The 19,893-nt window shown below is 45.4% G+C and overlaps 1 protein-coding gene across 4 annotated transcripts in view; it reads right to left on the bottom strand.

Moving 5' to 3' along the window:
• TTBK1 (tau tubulin kinase 1) overlaps positions 1–19,893 on the bottom strand; it is a 166,811-nt gene that overhangs the window by 16,852 nt on the left and 130,066 nt on the right. For all 4 annotated transcript variants that reach the window (XM_082249851.1, XM_082249852.1, XM_082249849.1 and 1 more), the window contains one exon: positions 19,131–19,665. In XM_082249851.1, coding sequence (XP_082105977.1) covers positions 19,131–19,665 — 535 coding nt within the window. The remainder of the gene's footprint in view (positions 1–19,130; positions 19,666–19,893) is intronic.

The following is a 19,893-nucleotide window of genomic DNA, read 5'->3' as shown; positions in this document are numbered from 1 at the left end:
TATTGCCTGAAGTCTGGAATGCATAGACATCACCAGAAGCCAGGTTTCATCCATGGTGATGCTCTGCCAGGCCTCTACTGCAACTGTCTTCAGTTCCTGCTTGTTCTTGGGGCATTTTCCCCTCAGTTTTGTCTTCAGGAAATGAAATGCATGCTCAATCGGATTCAGGTCAGGTGATTGACTTGGCCATTGCATAACATTCCACTTCTTTCCCTTAAAAAAATTCTTTGGTTGCTTTCGCGGTATGCTTCGGGTCATTGTCCATCTGAACTGTGAAGCGCCGTCCAATGAGTTCTGAAGCATTTGGCTGAATATGAGCAGATAATATTGCCCAAAATACTTCAGAATTCATCCTGCTGCTTTTTCCAGCAGTCACATCATCAATAAATAAAAGAGAACCAGTTCCATTGGCAGCCATACATGACCACGCCATGACACTACCACCGCCATGCTTCACTGATGAGGTGGTATGCTTTGGATCATGAGCAGTTCCTTTCCTTCTCCATACTCTTCTCTTCCCATCACTCTGGTATAAGTTGATCTTGGTCTCATCTGTCTATAGGATGTTGTTCCAGAACTCTGAAGGCTTTTTTTAGATGTTGTTTGACAAACTCTAATCTGGCCTTCATGTTTTTGAGGCTCACCAATGGTTTACATCTTGTGGTGAACCCTCTGTATTCACTCTGGTGAAGTCTTCTCTTGATTGTTGACTTTGACACATACACCTACCTCCTGGAGAGTGATCTTGATCTGGCCAACTGTTGTGAAGGGTGTTTTCTTCACCAGGGAAAGAATTCTTCGGTCATCCACCACAGTTGTTTTCCGTGGTCTTCCGGGTCTTTGGTGTTGCTGAGCTCACTGGTGCGTTCTTTCTTTTTAAGCATGTTCCAAACAGTTGATTTGGCCACACCTAATGTTTTTGCTATCTCTCTGATGGGTTTGTTTTGTTTTTTCAGCCTAATGATGGCTTGCTTCACTGATAGTGACAGCTCTTTGGATCTCATATTGAGTGTTGACAGCAACAGATTTCAAATGCAAATAGCACACTTGAAATTAACTCTGGACCTTTTATCTGCTCCTTGTAAATGGGATAATGAGGGAATAACACACACCTGGACATGGAACAGCTGAGCAGCCAATTGTCCCATTACTTTTGGTCCCTTAAAAAGTGGGAGGCACATATACAAACTGTTGTAATTCCTACACCGTTCACCTGATTTGGGTGTAAATACTCTCAAATTAAAGCTGAAAGTCTGCAGTTAAAGCACATCTTGTTTGTTTCATTTCAAATCCATTGTGGTGGTGTATAGAGCCAAAAAGATTAGAATTGTGTCGATGTCCCAATATTTATGGAGCTGACTGTATGCCTTTAGTAAGTAAAACAGAAGTAATCTTCTTATAAACAGATGCTTGGGTCATTGCATAACATAAAATTCATGGACTCAAGCAGATGAATTTTGTTATGCAATGACCCAAGCATCTGTTTTTATGATTCTTACTTCTGTTTTACTTATTAAAGACAAACAAACATTGAGGATAATGCACTACTAGGCCCACGCACCTTCTATTTTCTTCTATATTTCCATCATACGTGTTCGGTCTCAGTAGTCACATGTGATGGACGTGGTTTAGGTGTCAGTCACACATTACACTTGGTAATTTGCAATCTTTTATTATTGCATACAATACATTTCCCTTTCTGTGTCTGTTTACAATCAGACATTCTCTCTCATCTCTCATAGTTCTTCTATTTCACAACTGATTCCTCATTTAGAACTTTGGATATTGTAAAAAGTCTACTAAATAATTTACAAATTAAAAAAAACGATAAGTGTGTAAATCCCCATCACATGGCGTTGCGCAGCCTGGGGGCGTGCGGGGTGGACACTTTACTGCCTGTGCAATAAGAAGTGAGCACCAGAGAGTGGCAGCCAATCAGAATCCACGCCACACCCTCAGGGACACGCATCATGTAGATCTTCCAATAGGAACGTAGCATGCACAATACTTTCAAAGACAGTCACGCTGACAGGCTCAGTATGTTGCCATAGAAACAGCAAAACTTTGGAACGTTCCATTCAGCCACATTCTGTTGGGGGTGGGGAAACTAGCTCACAGTTTAACTTCAAGTGCACAATTTTTCATCTTCCATAAGACCTTGATATCTAAGAAATTCAAGTTATCGAGTCAGGGGCACGTATATAAGGTTATGGCTGTCCACGGATTACACTGTCATCAAGCCGCGTGGCGGCCATGTCACTAGAGGCCTGTGCCACTAACACAACAACTCAACAGCAGCAGCATCAATTTAAAGTGAAAGCTCAGTGAGGGGAGAGGTGGATAACAAGACACAGTCTCCCCTCCTCGTGTGAGGTCTGCGTGTGTATTTCGTCATACAACATATAACATTCCGGAGGCAGCACAATTCCACGTCTTACAGACAGTCCACGGGAAAAGGATCCCGGGATCCCATCATCCACCGTGGGCAATATTAACACATGCAGCATATAGCAGTACTAAGTATCAGTGCAAGGAGCTATGCAGCATAACAGGGAGCGGTTATATGGAATTATACAAAATAACAGGGAGGGGTTATATGGAACTATACAGAATAACAGGGAGGGTTTTTTTTATTGGCATGGTGGGAGGGGATATATGGAACTATACAGAATAACAGGAAATGTTTTATGGCATGGTGGGAGGGGTTATATGGAACTATACAGAATAACATGGAGGGGTTTTATGGCATGGTGGGAGGGGTTATATGGAACTATACAAAATAACAGGCAGGGGTTTTATGGCATGGTGGGAGGGGTTATATGGAACTATACAAAATAACAGGCAGGGGTTTTATGGCATGGTGGGAGGGGTTATATGGAACTATACATAATAATAGGGAGGGGTTTTATGAAATGGTGGGAGGGGTTATATGGAACTATACATAATAATAGGGGGGGTTATGGCAAGGTGGGAGGGGTTATATGGAACTATACAGAATAACAGGGAGGGGTTTTATCGCATGGTGGGAGGGGTTATATGGAACTATACAAAATAACAGGCAGGAGTTTTATGGCATGGTGGGAGGGGTTATATAGAACTATACAAAACAACAGGCAGGGGTTTTATGGCATGGTGGGAGGGGTTATATGGAACTATACATAATAATAGGGGGGGTTTATGGCAAGGTGGGGGGGGGGTTATATGGAACTATACAGAATAATAGGGAGGGGTTTCATGGCATGCTGGGAGGGGTTATATGGAACTACACAGAATAATAGGGAGGGGTTTCATGGCATGCTGGGAGGGGTTATTTGGAACTATACAGAATAATAGGGAGGGGTTTTATGGCATTGTAGGAGGGGCTAAATTCAGTTATTTAAGTTATACAGAATAAAAGGGAGGACTATTAAAGCATGGTGGGAGGTGTGATATAGAATTATACAGAATAATTGAAAAGGGTTATATGGTGTGGTAGGAGGGGTGATATGGAACTATACAGAATAACTAGGAGGGGTTATATGGCCTGGTAGGAGGGGTTATATGGAATTATATGAATTATACAAAACAAACTTGGAGGAGTTTTATGGTGTTGTGGGAGGGGTGATATGGAAAAATACAGAATGATTGGGAGGGATTAAATGGCATAGAAGGAGGAATTATATGGCTTGGTAGGAGGAGTTATATGAAATTATATGAATTATACAAAATCATTGGGAGGAAGTATATGGTGTTGTAGGTAGGGGTGACATGGAATTACATGAATTATACAGAATAACTGGGAGGAGTAATATGGTGTTGTAGGAGGGGTGATATGGAATTATACTGAATAAATGGGAGGGGTTATATGGCATGGTGGGAGGAGTTAAATGGCATGGTAGGAGGAGTTATATGGAATTATATAAAACCATTGGGAGGAAGTATATGGTGTTGTAGGTGGGGTGACATGGAATTATATGAATTATACAGAATAACTGGGAGGAGTAATTGGTGTTGAAGGAGCGGTGATATGGAATTATACTGAATAAATGGGAGGGGTTATATGGCATGGTGGGAGATGTTACATAGCATGGTAGGAAGGGTTTTATGGAATTATATGAATTATGTAGAATAATTGGAAGGAGTTATATGGTGTGGTAGGAGGAGGTGATATGGAATTATACAGAATATATAGGAGGGGTTATGTGGCATGGTGGGAGGAGTTATATGGCATTGTAGGAGGGGTTATAAGGAATTATACAGAATCATTGGGAGGAGTTATATGGTTTTGTAGGTGGGGTGATATGGAATTATACTGAATAATTGGGAGGGGTTATATGGCATGGTGGGAGGAGTTATTTGGCATGGTAGGAGGGGATATATGGAATTATATGAATTATACAGAAAAATTGGGAGGAGTTATAAGGTGTGGTAGGAGGGGTGATATGGAATTAAACAGAATATTTCGGAGGGGTTATATGGCCTGTTAGGAGGGGTTATATTACATAGTTGAAGGGGTTATATGGAATTATACAGAATAACTGGGAGGAGTTATATGGTGTTGTATAAGGCAGGGCTTGACAAACCCCAGGCACCAGGTCGCCATATCAAGCAGACGTTTCTACCTGCCGCCCAAAATGCTCCCAATACCCCGCACGCACCACCTCCCTATGTATTCCGGGCTCCTCTAGCCCATCTGCGGCCCTTAGATCGGCATAGTGGGTGATGCCAGTTAGAGGGGGGACGTTTGTCCACTCTCCTCCTCTTCTAGTTGTTGACCCAGAAGTGAGGTGTGACATCATTTCCGGGTTCACAGTTTCCCTGGCCATCAAGGACATGCAAGAATGTAATGCAGTGCGATGTGTATTGCATTCCATTCAGTGGAGCACAGGGGAAACATGCGGGTTCTTTGACTTTTGTCCCCTATGTAATGGGAAAAAAAAGTAAAAAAAAAAAATGTGTTTTCATTGTAAAAAATTAAAGTTACACCCAGGCACATAATCACCCCCCCCTTAAAAAAAAATGTAGGCCCCCGCATATACAGACGTACAAATGTAAACGCATGCGGCGGGCGCCTACACCTGAAAACGTCAATTGCGATACACGTTACATATCGCCGCGCACGCCGGAATGAGAGCAATAATTCTAGCACCAGACTTCCTTTGTAACGCTAAACCAATGACTTTTAGGGGGCTTTTAAAGCGTAGCCTATAGAAAATATAGGGTACTGACTAGAGATGCATGGAAATTTTGGCAGCCGAACCATATCCGCCAAAAATGGTGTTTTCAGCATTTTGGCGATAGAGAAAAAGGTGGCAATAATGGCATAGAAAATGCACACAATTTTATGGCGATTTTGCCGCAATTTTTTTGTGCTTATGGTGTGTTTTTCATAGGTCATGTGACTCAAAAACCACATCAACAACGTAACACGGGTGCGCTAGTGATGCGTTCTTGCTGCGTTTTCAATGCATTTCAACGGGGAGGTATGTTTTTTTAACTGACCAAAAATGCAGCAAGCAGGATTTTTAACATCACAATGGAAGCGCAACGGAGCAGTGTGAAGACATTCATAGAATTTAAAGGGATGCGTTTTTCTTGAGCTTTTCTTGCGCTAAAGGTGCCTATAATGGCCGGTAATAAATTTATATTTATGATATTAATTAAAAAGTCCAATATAATACAATTATATATAAAAATATAAATATATTTTAAAAACTGTCATTTTGTGTTCGGCCAAGCGCATCCTTAATTTTCGGTTTCAGTTTCGGCACCAAAATTTCCATTCGGTGCACCTCCAGTACTGACATGTTGGCTATCTATTTACTCAGGGCAACAACAGCTTTTTTTATTGTACTAAAAAACTGGGTCGTTTATTGCGTTTTTGGGCCCCCTAAAATTCATTTTAATGTGTTTATTTTACTGCAATTTTGTGATTCCTAGACTTTTGTGGTAATATCACGGGCATAAAAAATTGGAATTACCGCTATTTTCATCTCTAGGGTGTCTGCTTTTAGAAAATATAATGTTTGAGGGTTTTACGTAATCTTCAGGCCTAAAATTATTTTTTAAACGTGTGCAAAAAAAAGCAAAAACGGCTCTGGCTGTGAAAGGGTTAAAGGATAAGGTTACTTTTGGGAACATATTCCACCCATAAGATTTGTTGGTTAAAATAAAATGTCTCCTAACTTTTTTACTGGGCTCCTAGATTCAAAGCTAATTTGTCAAGCCCTGGTATGAGGGGTGATATGGTCTTATATGAGTTATGCAGAAAAACAAGGAGAAGATACACTATATTGTCAAAAGTATTGGGACGCCTGCCTTTACACTCACAAACTATAATGGCATCCCAGTCTTAGTCTGTAGGGTCCAATATTGAGTTGGCCCACCCTTTGCAGCTATAACAGCTTCAACTCTTCTGCGAAGGCTGTCAACAAGGTTTAGGAGTGTGTCTATGGGAATGTTTGACCATTCTTCCAGAAGAGCATTTGCCTGGCTCGCAGTGTCCGCAGTCTCCGCTCTAATTCATCCCAAAGGTTTTCTATTGGGTTGGGGTCAGGACTTTGTGCAGGCCAGTCAAGTTCCTCCACTCCAAACTCACTCATCCATGTCTTTATGGACCTTGCTTTGTGCACTGGTCCAAATCATTTGGTGGAGGGGGGGATTATGGTGTGGGGTTGTTTTTCAGGGGTCGGGCTTGGCTCCTTAGTTCCAGTGAAGGGAACTCTTAAGGCGTCAGCCTACCAAGATATTTTGGACAATTTCATGCTCCCAACTTTTTGGGAACAGTTTGGGGATGGCCCCTTCCTGTTCCAACATGACTGCGCACCAGTGCACAAAGCAAGGTGCATAAAGACATGGATGAGCGAGTTTGGGGTGGAGAAACTTGACTGGCCTGCACAAGAGTCCTGACCTCAACCCAATAGAACACCTTTGGGATGAATTGGAGCAGAGACTGCGAGCCATGCCTTCTTGCCCAACATCAGTGCCTGACCTCACAAATGTGCTTCTGGAAGAATGGTCAAACATTCCCATAGACACACTCCTAAACCTTGTGGGCGGCCTTCCCAGAAGAGTTGAAGCTGTTATAGCTGCAAAGGGTGAGACAACTCAATATTGAACCCTACGGACTAAGACTGGGATGCCATTAAAGTTGCATGTGTGTGAGTGTAAAGGCAGGCGTCCCAATACTTTTGACAATATAGTGTATATTGTGTGGTAGGGGAGTGATATAAAATTATTTGAGCTATACAGAACAATAAGGAGGGATGATATAGAAGTCTGTGAGTGACATGGAATAATAAGCGTATTATGAGATGATAGGATGGATTATATGGAAGAATATGTGGAGCTAGGTGGAGTTATACAGAATAAAATGAGTTAGATGGAATAATTGGAGAGAGTTATACAATATGGTACAATATAGGGGTTTATATGGAATAAGGGATATACAGAATGATAGAAGTGGTTATGTGGAAGTATGGGAGGAGTTACATGGTATGGTAGGATGGATTATATGAAATAATAGGATGAGGTTGGTGGAATTATACGGGATAGGATAATATGGAGATATTTTGTGGAAGGAATTATATGGAAAAATAGGAGGAATAAAAATGAGGAGATATATAAAATAAAGAGGTGTTATATGATATGGTATAAGGAGTTATGATAGGAGATGTAAAATGATTAAAAATATAGCTACATATTATGGCTAGAAGGAGCTCTATGGAATAATATGGGCATGGTAGTAAGCATTATATGGGCGATAGGAAGAGTTATACAGAGTAATACTAAGGAGTTATGTAGAGCAAGAGGGAGGAGTTATACAAGGTAGTAAGGAGGGGTTATACAGTATGGTAGGAGGGGTGATGTGAAATAATAGGGAGGAGTTATACAGAGTAGTAAGGAGGGGTTATACAGTATGGTAGGAGGGGTGATGTGAAATAATAGGGAGGAGTTATACAAAGTAGTAAGGAGTTATCTATTTCTCTGATGTCCATCGACAGACGCAGCCTCAGCTTATGGAGATGAGGCTGCATCTGTCAATGGATGATAAAGAAAAGGGGTTATACAGTATGGTAGGAGGGGGTGATGTGAAATAGGGAGGAGTTTTACAGAGTAGTAGGGAGGGGATATACAGTATGGTAGGAGGGGTGATATGAAATAATAGGGAGGAGTTATACAGCGTAGTAAGGAGGGGTTATACAGTATGGTAGGAGGGGTGATATGAAATAATAGGGAGGAGTTATACAGCGTAGTAAGGAGGGGTTATACAGTATGGTAGGAGGGGTGATGTGAAATAATAGGGAGGAGTTATACAGAGTAGTAAGGATGGGTTATACCGTATGGTAGGAGGGGTGATGTGAAATAATAGGGAGGAGTTATACAAAGTAGTAAGGAGGGGTTATACAGTATGGTAGGAGGGGTGATGTGAAATAATAGGGAGGAGTTATACAGACTGTAAAGAGGGGTTATAAAGTATGGTAGGAGGGGTGATGTGTAATAATAGGCAGGAGTTATACAGAGTAGTAAGGAGGGGTTATACAGTATGGTAGGAGGGGTGATGTGAAATAATAGGGAGGAGTTATACAAAGTAGTAAGGAGTTATCCATTTCTCTGATGTCCATCGACAGACGCAGCCTCAGCTTATGGCGATGAGGCTGCATCTGTCAATGGATGATAAAGAAAAGGGGTTATACAGTATGGTAGGAGGGGGTGATGTGAAATAGGGAGGAGTTTTACAGAGTAGTAGGGAGGGGATATACAGTATGGTAGGAGGGGTGATGTGAAATAGGGAGGAGTTATACAGAGTATTAGGGAGGGGATATAAAGTATGGTAGGAGGGGTGATGTGAAATAATAGGGAGGAGTTATACAGAGTAGTAGGGAGGGGATATAAAGTATGGTAGGAGGGGTGATGTGAAATAATAGGGAGGAGTTATACAGAGTAGTAAGGATGGGTTATACAGTATGGTAGGAGGGGTGATGTGAAATAATAGGGAGGAGTTATACAGAGTAGTATGGAGGAGATATACAGTATGGTAGGGATGGTATAAAAAAAAGGGAGGAGGTATGGTGTTATAGGATGAATTATACGGTGTGGTAAGTGGGAGGAGTTATACAGAGTAGTAGGGAGGGGTAATATAAAGTAATAGGGAGGAGTTATATGGTGTTGTAGGATGAATTATATGGTGAGCAATATGAAATAACAGGGATGAGTTATATAGCCAGGTAGAAGATATGAAGTACCGGGGGGGGGGGGGGGGGCTATATAGTGTTGTAGGAGGAGTTTTATAAAAAAAAACAAAAAAAAACATGGAGGAGTTAAATGGCATGTTAGGAGGAGCTTTATGACATAATAGTAGGGAGTTATTTGTCACGGTAAGAGGAATAATATGAAGCACAATGGGGGAGCTACTGTACATGATGTTGTAGAATAAGTTATGTGAAACAACAGGGATGAGTTAATGGCACGGTAGGGCGAGTTATTTGCAGTGCTGGGACAAAATCATCCAGTGCCCAGGGCAAAGATGGCTAATTGCCCCCCCCCTTCATTATGTGCGAGCTTATGAGGAGGAAGGGGAGAGAGAGCACAGCCTGCACCTCCTCCTGGCTCTCTCCTCCTCCCCTTGCTGCTTCCAGCACTTGGTTGACAGAAGTAGTGATGCCACTGTAACTACTCCTGTCAGCCTTAGAGTAGAATGAACTTGTGGCACCCCCAGGGCAGCAGTTTCTTTTGCCCACCCCTTGTTATATGACATAACAGGGAGAAAATAAATAGCATGGTAGGAGGAGTTATATGGCATATCAAGGAGGAATTATATGGCATGATAGGTGGAATAATATGAACCAAAATGGGTGAGGTACTGTACATGATGTTGTTGAAGGAGTTATGGGAATCAATAGGGAAGAGTTAGGAGGAGGTATATGAAGTAACATGGAAGTGTTATATGACGCTGTAGGAGGGGTTACGTGGAATAACAGGGAGGTGTTATATGATGCTGTAGGAGGGGTTACGTGGAATAACAGGGAGGTGTTATAGGGAGGAATAACAGGGAGGTGTTATATGACGCTGTAGGAGGGGTTACATGGAATAACAGGGAGGTGTTATATGACGCTGTAGGAGGGGTTACATGGAATAACAGGGAGGTGTTATATGACGCTGTAGGAGGGGTTACATGGAATAACAGGGAGGTGTTACATGACGCTGTAGGAGGGGTTACGTGGAATAACAGGGAGGTGTTACATGACGCTGTAGGAGGGGTTACGTGGAATAACAGGGAGGTGTTATATGACGCTGTAGGAGGGATGAAGTGGAATAACAGGGAGGTGTTATATGACGCAGTAGGAGGGGTTACGTGGAATAACAGGGAGGTGTTATATAACGCTGTAGGAGGGATGAAGTGGAATAACAGGGAGGTGTTATATGATGCTGTAGGAGGGGTTACATGGAATAACAGGGAGGTGTTCTATGATGCTGTAGGAGGGGTTACGTGGAATAACAGGGAGGTGTTCGATGATGCTGTAGGAGGGGTTATGTGGAATAACATGGAGGTGTTCGATGATGCTGTAGGAGGGGTTACGTGGAATAACAGGGAGGTGTTCGATGATGCTGTAGGAGGGGTTACGTGGAATAACAGGGAGGTGTTCGATGATGCTGTAGGAGGGGTTACGTGGAATAACATGGAGGTGTTATATGACGCTGTAGGAGGGGTTACATGGAATAACAGGGAGGTGTTATATGACGCTGTAGGAGGGGTTACGTGGAATAACAGGGAGGTGTTACATGACGCTGTAGGAGGGGTTACGTGGAATAACAGGGAGGTGTTATATGACGCTGTAGGAGGGATGAAGTGGAATAACAGGGAGGTGTTATATGACGCAGTAGGAGGGGTTACGTGGAATAACAGGGAGGTGTTATATGATGCTGTAGGAGGGATGAAGTGGAATAACAGGGAGGTGTTTTATGACGCTGTAGGAGGGGTTACGTGGAATAACAGGGAGGTGTTCTATAACGCTGTAGGAGGGATTACATGGAATAACAGGGAGGTGTTCTATGACGCTGTAGGAGGGATTACATGGAATAACAGGGAGGTGTTATATGACGCTGTAGGAGGGGTTACGTGGAATAACATGGAGGTGTTATATGACACTGTAGGAGGGGTTACGTGGAATAACAGGGAGGTGTTCTATGATGCTGTAGGAGGGGTTACGTGGAATAACAGGGAGGTGTTCTATGACGCTGTAGGAGGGATGAAGTGGAATAACAGGGAGGTGTTATATGAAGCTGTAGGAGGGGTTACGTGGAATAACAGGGAGGTGTTCGATGATGCTGTAGGAGGGGTTACGTGGAATAACATGGAGGTGTTCGATGATGCTGTAGGAGGGGTTACGTGGAATAACAGGGAGGTGTTATATGACGCTGTAGGAGGGGTTACGTGGAATAACATGGAGGTGTTATATGACGCTGTAGGAGGGGTTACATGGAATAACAGGGAGGTGTTATATGACGCTGTAGGAGGGGTTACGTGGAATAACAGGGAGGTGTTACATGACGCTGTAGGAGGGGTTACGTGGAATAACAGGGAGGTGTTATATGATGCTGTAGGAGGGATGAAGTGGAATAACAGGGAGGTGTTTTATGACGCTGTAGGAGGGGTTACGTGGAATAACAGGGAGGTGTTCTATAACGCTGTAGGAGGGATTACATGGAACAGGGAGGTGTTCTATGACGCTGTAGGAGGGATTACATGGAATAACAGGGAGGTGTTATATGACGCTGTAGGAGGGGTTACGTGGAATAACATGGAGCTGTTATATGACACTGTAGGAGGGGTTACGTGGAATAACAGGGAGGTGTTCTATGATGCTGTAGGAGGGGTTACGTGGAATAACAGGGAGGTGTTCTATGACGCTGTAGGAGGGATGAAGTGGAATAACAGGGAGGTGTTATATGAAGCTGTAGGAGGGGTTACGTGGAATAACAGGGAGGTGTTCGATGATGCTGTAGGAGGGGTTACGTGGAATAACATGGAGGTGTTCGATGATGCTGTAGGAGGGGTTACGTGGAATAACAGGGAGGAGTTATATGACGCTGTAGGAGGGGTTACGTGGAATAACAGGGAGGTGTTATATGATGCTGTAGGAGGGATGAAGTGGAATAACAGGGAGGTGTTCTATGACGCTGTAGGAGGGGTTATGTGGAATAACAGGGAGGTGTTCTATGACGCTGTAGGAGGGGTTACATGGAATAACAGGGAGGTGTTCTATGACGCTGTAGGAGGGGTTACGTGGAATAACAGGGAGATGTTCTATGACGCTGTAGGAGGGGTTACGTGGAATAACAGGGAGGTGTTCTATGACGCTGTAGGGGGGGTTACGTGGAATAACAGGGAGGTGTTATATGACGCTGTAGGAGGGGTTACGTGGAATAACATGGAGGTGTTCTATGACGCTGTAGGGGGGGTTACGTGGAATAACAGGGAGGTGTTATATGATGCTGTAGGAGGGGTTACGTGGAATAACAGGGAGGTGTTCTCTGACGCTGTAGGAGGGGTTACATGGAATAACAGGGAGGTATTATATGACGCTGTAGAAGGGGTTACGTGGAATAACAGGGAGGTGTTGGGTGGCATTGTAAGTATCTCCAAATTTCTGACAAATGTCACATTGTGCATTAGATCACCAACTTGCCGTACCCATATGGCACCCTCACACATGTACAGACTCTTGGAGTATCCATTGTCCTAATAATAAATGTTCATACTTTGCTCCTTGGCATGGATGGATGGTAAACACAGTGGTGTACATATTGTACACAGCATTCTGTGTGTCCGCAGATCTCTCACAGCGTGGTGCTAATGATGGAAAGCTCCCATTGGATGGGATAACTCCGAGTCTGTACAGATAAAAGGACACCAGAGAATGGATAAGTACTATTTAAGGTAATTTTGTTGCCTGTTCTCTCCCGATAGAAAGGTGGAGTAAGGTTGGCCATACATTATACAATTTTCCTTTAGATTTGCTGAAACCATATAATATGAGGTCAAACCTAAACACTTTCAATCTGTATGCAATCAGGGAGGCCCTTGCACTATATAGTTGAAGGTAAATCTAAAGGAAATTAAACAAAAAAAATTGTATAATGTATGGCCAGCTTTAGATTCAAGCTAATGCACCCAAGAATTAGGACCATGGGGGCCGTTTTGTATGGCCAGGACCCCCCACTCCACCTGTATCTCAGTAATAGATGAGCCTAGGCACAGGGGGAGAACTACAAATCCCTGTATGCTTCCCATACATGCTGGGACCTATAGGTAGGTAGGCTGCCCAGATCTGCTGCAGCACGAGGCTTAGAACTGCTATATGCTGGGGCACATCCCTTTCCCAGAAGACACCTCTGTATTGAGCCCTTGATTATATTTAGGGCCTCCAATCAATGCATTTCAGGGTTTAGCGGGTAGGCACAGCAGGGTTGCTAGTATGGGGGGGCAGGCAGGTGGCGCAGGCTCGGGCGGTGGGGCATGCAATTCCTGTGCTCCGCCAGGTCTTCCTTCTGCAGTGCAGGTAGTCTCGCAGAGACCAGAAACCGAAAGAAGACAGCAGTCTCTCCTATTGCATGTGGCGCTGGCTTGTATTCACAGTTTGACAATGTCATCCACTCAGCGTAAAAAAAAACTACGGTGCAACAACATGAAGCGGTCAGGTCCCATCGTCCCCTCTGCGTGGTGTCAGTTCTGTTTTCCGGAGGATATGCCTTTGACTGTGGTGTAGAAATGCCCTCGGCAGGGCTCAGTGCTGGTGAAGGGACGGTGGAGGATGAGCCGGGTCGGGCTGAGGACTTTGGAGTCTCCAGGATTTGGCCACACACAGAGCACTCTGTGCAAGCAGGATGGAGCAGACTCATGAAGGAGGGCATTCTCTTCACCAACACAGGGATGAGAGAGGTTTATTGTAGGGAGGGAAAAGGGAGCAGAAATTTGCTGGGTACTTTGGAGAGGCGGGAAGCTCGCAGATGTCTTCAGATGGTTATATTGCATTTTAGATTCCAGGCTCTCAGCTACCTGATCATGGCTGTCCCTCCTCTGGCCCTTCATGCCTCCAGCCACGGCACAACTATGTTTTGTGAGTGAAGCGTGCCCAGACCTGTTGGAGCTGGGAACGGGAGATGCGCAGCACAGAGGGCACCAGTCTGTGGTTGCCAGCTGGCAAAGGTTGATGGCGACGATGAGGCAGGCGTACAGGACTGCTCTCCGCGGAGCGGCTGCGCTGGATGAAGGTGCCTGTAGGATGTGGATAATGTTCTGTCTCCAGTGTTGAGGATGAGAAGACGGAAGACGCCAGTCTACGGAGGGGGCTGTACCTCGGCAGGGGGTGCTGGGAAAGCCTGTCCTCCTCCAGCTGAAAAACATCAAGAAGAGCGGAGGGAAAGGAGTCAGGCAATGTTGAGACTTGCTTCCTGCTTCTAGCTACGTGTAGCGTTAGTGCATGCTGTGGGCGTCTTCGGGGAGCACCCCCGTACCATGGGCCTGCACCACCTGCCCCTTCCCAATGGGCCTCCCTTATGGAGGAAATAGGAAAGTGTAGTTGGGAGGCTCTGAGGAACGGATTTTGCTGCAGTCAATATAAACCAGTTTACACAGTACGGAAGAAGGTGGAGCGACACAGAACTGCACAGAGAAGTCAGGATGACTACATATTACAGGAACCAGGTGGACTGTGCACTGGAGACACAAGAATCAGAATTAAAGAAAATGCCAGAACCGACCTGACCCACTGCAGAGGTGATGATAGTGACTAAATACTACCAAGGTCATCAAACCTTCTTCCATATACAACATACTACTGAGACTGCACTATCATAAACTCCTCAGTGTCACTAGTTTATTTACCCAGGGTTCAATATACTCAGAGAATTGCAGCACAGTGATGCAGGGTGGTGGAGTCATTCCTAGTGCAGGGAGTCACACAGGGTGGAGGAAGTTAAACTGAGTGGAGAGGGTCACCCTGGGTGTAGAAGGTCATGTGGGGTGAGGGGTATCACAGTGAGTGTAGAAGGTCATGTGGAGTGAGGGGGAGTGAGGGGTATCACACTGAGTGGAGAGGGTCACCCTGAGTGTAGAAGGTCATGTGGAGTGAGGGGTATCACACTGAGTGGAGAGGGTCACCCTGGGTGTAGAAGGTCATGTGGAGTGAGGGGTATCACACTGAGTGGAGAGGGTCACCCTGGGTGTAGAAGGTCATGTGGAGTGAGGGGTATCACACTGAGTGGAGAGGGTCACCCTGGGTGCAGAAGGTCATGTAAAGTTTGGGATATCACAATGAGCAGAGAGGGTCAATCTGGGTATAGAAGGTCGTGTTGAGTGAGGGGTATCACGCTGAGTGAAGAGGGTCACCCTGGGTGCAGAAGGTAATGCGGTCATGTGGAGTGAGGGGTATCACACTGAGTTGAGAGGGTCACTCTGGGTGCAGAAGGTCATGTTGAGTGAGGGGTATCACAGTGGGTGGATAGGGTCACCCTGGGTGCAGAAGGTCATGTTGAGTGAGGGGTATCACAGTGGGTGGATAGGGTCACCCTGGGTGCAGAAGGTCATGTTGAGTGAGGGGTATCACACTGAGTGGAAAGGGTCGCCTGGGTGCAGAAGGTCATGTTGAGTGAGGGATATCACACTGAGTGGAAAGGGTCACCCTGGGTGCAGAAGGTCATGTGGAGTGAGAGGTCTCACACTGAGTGAAAAGGGTCATCTTGGGTGTAGAAGGTCATGTTGAGTGAGGGGTATCACACTGAGTAAAGAGAGTCACACTGGGTGCAGAAGGTCATGTGAAGTGAATGGTATCACACTGAGTGAAAAGTGTCACACTGGGTGCAGAAGGTCGTCTGTAGTGAGGGATATCACACTGAGTGGAGAGGGTCACCCTGGGTGCAGAAGGTCATGTGGAGTGAGAGGCATCACTCTGAGTGTAGAGGGTCACCCTGGGTGCAGAAGTCATGTGGAGTGAGGGGTATCACAATGAGTGTAGCGGGTCACCCTGGGTGCAGAAGTCATGTGGAGTGAGGAGTATCACACTGAGTGGAGAGGGTCATCCTGGCTGCAAGAGGTCAAGCTGAGTAGAGGAGGTCATGTGGCATGGAGGGCTGAACATTGCATTAAAAGGGTCACACCAGGTGAACTGGGTCACACCAAGTGCAGTGGGTCATGCCGGGTTGAGGGGGTCACTCAGGGTGGGGGGTTACACTGGGTGAAGTGGGTCACACCAGGTGCAAGGGGTCATGCCTGGTTGAATGGGTCACTCTAGTTTGAGAGAATCACTCTGGGTGGAAGGGTGAATCCAGGTTGAGGGGGTCACTCCAGGTGGAAGGGGTCACTACGGAAGGGAGGGATCACACTAGAGACTCTAGCTAACATACATTACACGTGCTTCTCTATGTAGAAATGAAGATGTACACAGTACATACTACCAGCCAGGAGAACCTTTCCTGTTTAGTCACCAATGTCTAATGCTTTACATATAGAGAAGAAAGTTATTCAAAAAATCTACGAGGTCAGAACTCGAAGAATACCAGAATGTAGAGACCAGTGCCCTTGGATAGATAAAAATGAATACTATAAAATGCTGCACTATAACTAGGCTGAATAATGATGATCCATTTTTTAACACCCCAACTACAGATCTATCTGTCTTACAGCACCCACCTAGAGAAACACTCCATCCTACCATACCCTGGCTACCATGAGGGGGAGTGAGATGAGCCAGTAGACACTCCTAACTTCAAGCATCTTCTATTCAGAATTCATAAATCCATTTACACCACCAAACCCATTTCCAAACTGCAACTCTGATAACTCAACTGCAGCCCTGAGCACCTGACCGCAACCCTGAACCCCCGACCTTGATCACCTAACCTGGTCACCTGTCCCTGACCTTGATCACCCAACCATAACTCTGACCATCTGAGTGCAAGCTTGATCTACTGACTGCAACCCAATCACCTGACCGAAACCCTGATCACCTGACAGCACCCCTGATCACCTGACCGCACCCCTGATCACACCCCTGATCACCGAACCGAAACCCTGATCATCTGACTGTAACCCTGATCACTTGACTGCAACCTTGATCCCCTGACCACAAACCTGATTACCTGACTGCAACCCTAATCACCTGCCCGCAAACCTGATCACTTTACCACAACCCTGATTACATCATGTGATCATTCCTACATTCCAGCATTACTACTGTCTGTACTTGACATATGATGGCCCCTCCTTGTTTCCCAGCATGCCCGGCTCTCCCTGTGCTATCCTGGCGGGTGACCTGTAACATGACATGTATGGCGCAGATTCAGGCTGCTCCTGTATAATCTCTTCCTATTTATATCTGGTAGTTTGTGTATATCTGTTATGATGTTCTAGGCCAGGGGTCTCCAAACTTTCAAAACAAAGGGCCAGTTCAATGTCCTTATGGCCCCTTTCAGATGGAGCTGATCCGTCCAAGCGGAATCCGCCTGCTCAGCGGGGGATCTCTCCGCTTATCCCCGCTGAGCAGGCAGATGACAGGTCCTGTCTGCTCCCCTGTGCAGAGCAGATACAGCCTGCTCTCCTCTATGGGGCCCTCGGATGGAAATGGACTGCATGTCCGTTTCCATTCGATTCAATCAGCTGGACAGATGGCGAACCTATCGCCATACGTCTATTTTTAGCAGTTTTTATCAGATCGGATGCCCGGCAGGTGTCATCGGACACATGTCCGCTGACCCATAGAGAACAATGGGTGGTCCAATCGGGTCCTTCTAAAAAACTGATAGGTGGACCCGATTGGTCCCGCTGGTGTGAAGGGGGCCTTAGACTTTAGAGGGGCCAGATTGTGGCCAGTGGGGTTAGGAAATGCCCCAGTGTCCGCGCCTCAGGCTTGTCAGTCAATAGGAGTAAAAAAAGTAGTGACCTATCATTGGTATTAGTAGAAGGAATAGTGCCCCATCGTCGGTATCAATGGAAGGAATAGTGCCCCATCGTTGGTGTCAATGGAAGGAATAGTGCCCCATCGTTGGTGTCAATGGAAGGAATAGTGCCCTATCGTCGGTGTCAATGGAAGGAATAGTGCCCTATCGTCGGTGTCAATGGAAGGAATAGTGCCCTATCGTCGGTGTCAATGGAAGGAATAGCGCTCATCACTGGTGTCTGTGGGAGGAATTGTGCCCTACTGTTGGGTGTCAGTGAAAGGTGTGGTGACTTTTGTTTTCTGCAGGAGGAATAGTGCCTTGCATCAGAGGAAGGGATAGTGGCCCAAGGGTCAGATAAAGGCAGGGAAAAGGGCCACATCCGGGCTGCTGGCTGCAGTTTGGAGACCACTGCTATAGGGCAAAATGTGATATTTCCTCTGCAGAAAAAAGTGTGCCCTTATTGATACTCTTATGACTGGGAATATGTGTGGATTTATTTTCACTAAAAACTATGTTTATTTTGAGGAACATTTTGATCTGTGCAGTGTGTGCTCCCATCTGTTAGCCCCAGTGTGAGATCCCCCAGCAGTTTTCTGCTAATCCTGCTCCTGTCAGCCTATGTTTATCCCACAGAGGTGACAGCAGATTGTGACATCAGGCAGAAATGAGAGAAGGAAAAGGCTGTCACAACACTATGATTTATTATTTTTCTACATCAGGGTTTCCTCCATCACAGTCTTTCCAGTCCTGACTTGTCCTGTCCTAAGACAACCCATGTACCCAAGCTACACCTTAGACTCCACTATACACTCATTCAGGAACTCCTTGAGCTTCTTATTTCATTTCTAGCACTCTGCCTGTGGACTGACCTCCTAGACTGTCCCTCTGTCCAATATGGATGCTGCAACCGACACAATATGACACTTCTGGCCTGTTGGTTCTATCATTATGCACCCTCTAGTGTTTGCCAATAACAGCTGATAATACTGTGACCGCTTTCCTGTATGGAAATCCTAAATATGGTGTATACAACCTACAGCTATGATGTGCAACCAGCAATGCAATGAATATTGGTACCCATCTCACACTTTGGTCAACCTTGCCCATTATTATTAATCTCCCATGTGCAACTGGCATGGAGTGTTTACATATGTAGGTGACCCTGCGGTCATGTTAGGTGTGTATTACATATTTTCCATCAGCTTTTGTCTTACCTGTCTCTGAGGTCCAGTGGGGTCAGACTCCCTCCTCCGCTGTCGTGATGCCGAATGGGAGTGTGATGGACTTGCAGGTGGAACATCCCCTCTGCCTTCAGAACCTTCATGTGGGGAGGAGGGCTCTTCTTCTGCTACAGTCTGCATGGTTCGAGGCCGAGCTTCATGCACTTTAGGCCTCACTGCAGCATCTCCACCCACAGTCTTTCTCCTCTCCTCCCCATCATCCAAAGGCCGGAGCTCTTCAGGCTCTTCATCCGTTGTCCCCGAGGTGGTTGGTTCTGCTCCTGGATGGAAGTCCTTCAACTCAGTCTCTTTGTCTATGATGACCCATTCCTTACTGTCAAAGTCCTCCTCCTCAGCAAGTGGGACCGAGCGGAAGGCATTACTAAGGGCTTCTTGCTCTACAGATGCTGAGACTTCCATGCGGCCACTAGCTTGCCGGTCAACCTGACCCGTGTCAATGGACAACATTTGAGCAGGCTGCGATGAGCACACCTGGCGAGATGGGGAAGCAGGGAGGTCCATGCGTGATCTGCAGGGGCACAAATTACAATTGTGAAGCTTAAAAACCTTTAATGCCATATAATGTTCACCTTCATTAGCAATCCTAAAAGCTAGAAACCAGCATTTTACGAATCAAACTCAGTTTATGATGACCAGTCAGTTATAAATGAAGAGGAAAATAAACCATATCTATATCCACCTTGCCGCAGTGACTGACAAGATGACTGCACACTCTTTGCAAACGCTGTTACTTATT

This window comes from Pelophylax lessonae (assembly GCF_965119305.1).
Source record: "Pelophylax lessonae genome assembly, chromosome: 3".
Lineage (NCBI taxonomy): Eukaryota > Metazoa > Chordata > Amphibia > Anura > Ranidae > Pelophylax > Pelophylax lessonae.
Note: the sequence above shows the minus strand (reverse complement) of the source record. Positions and strands in the feature narration are given on the sequence as shown.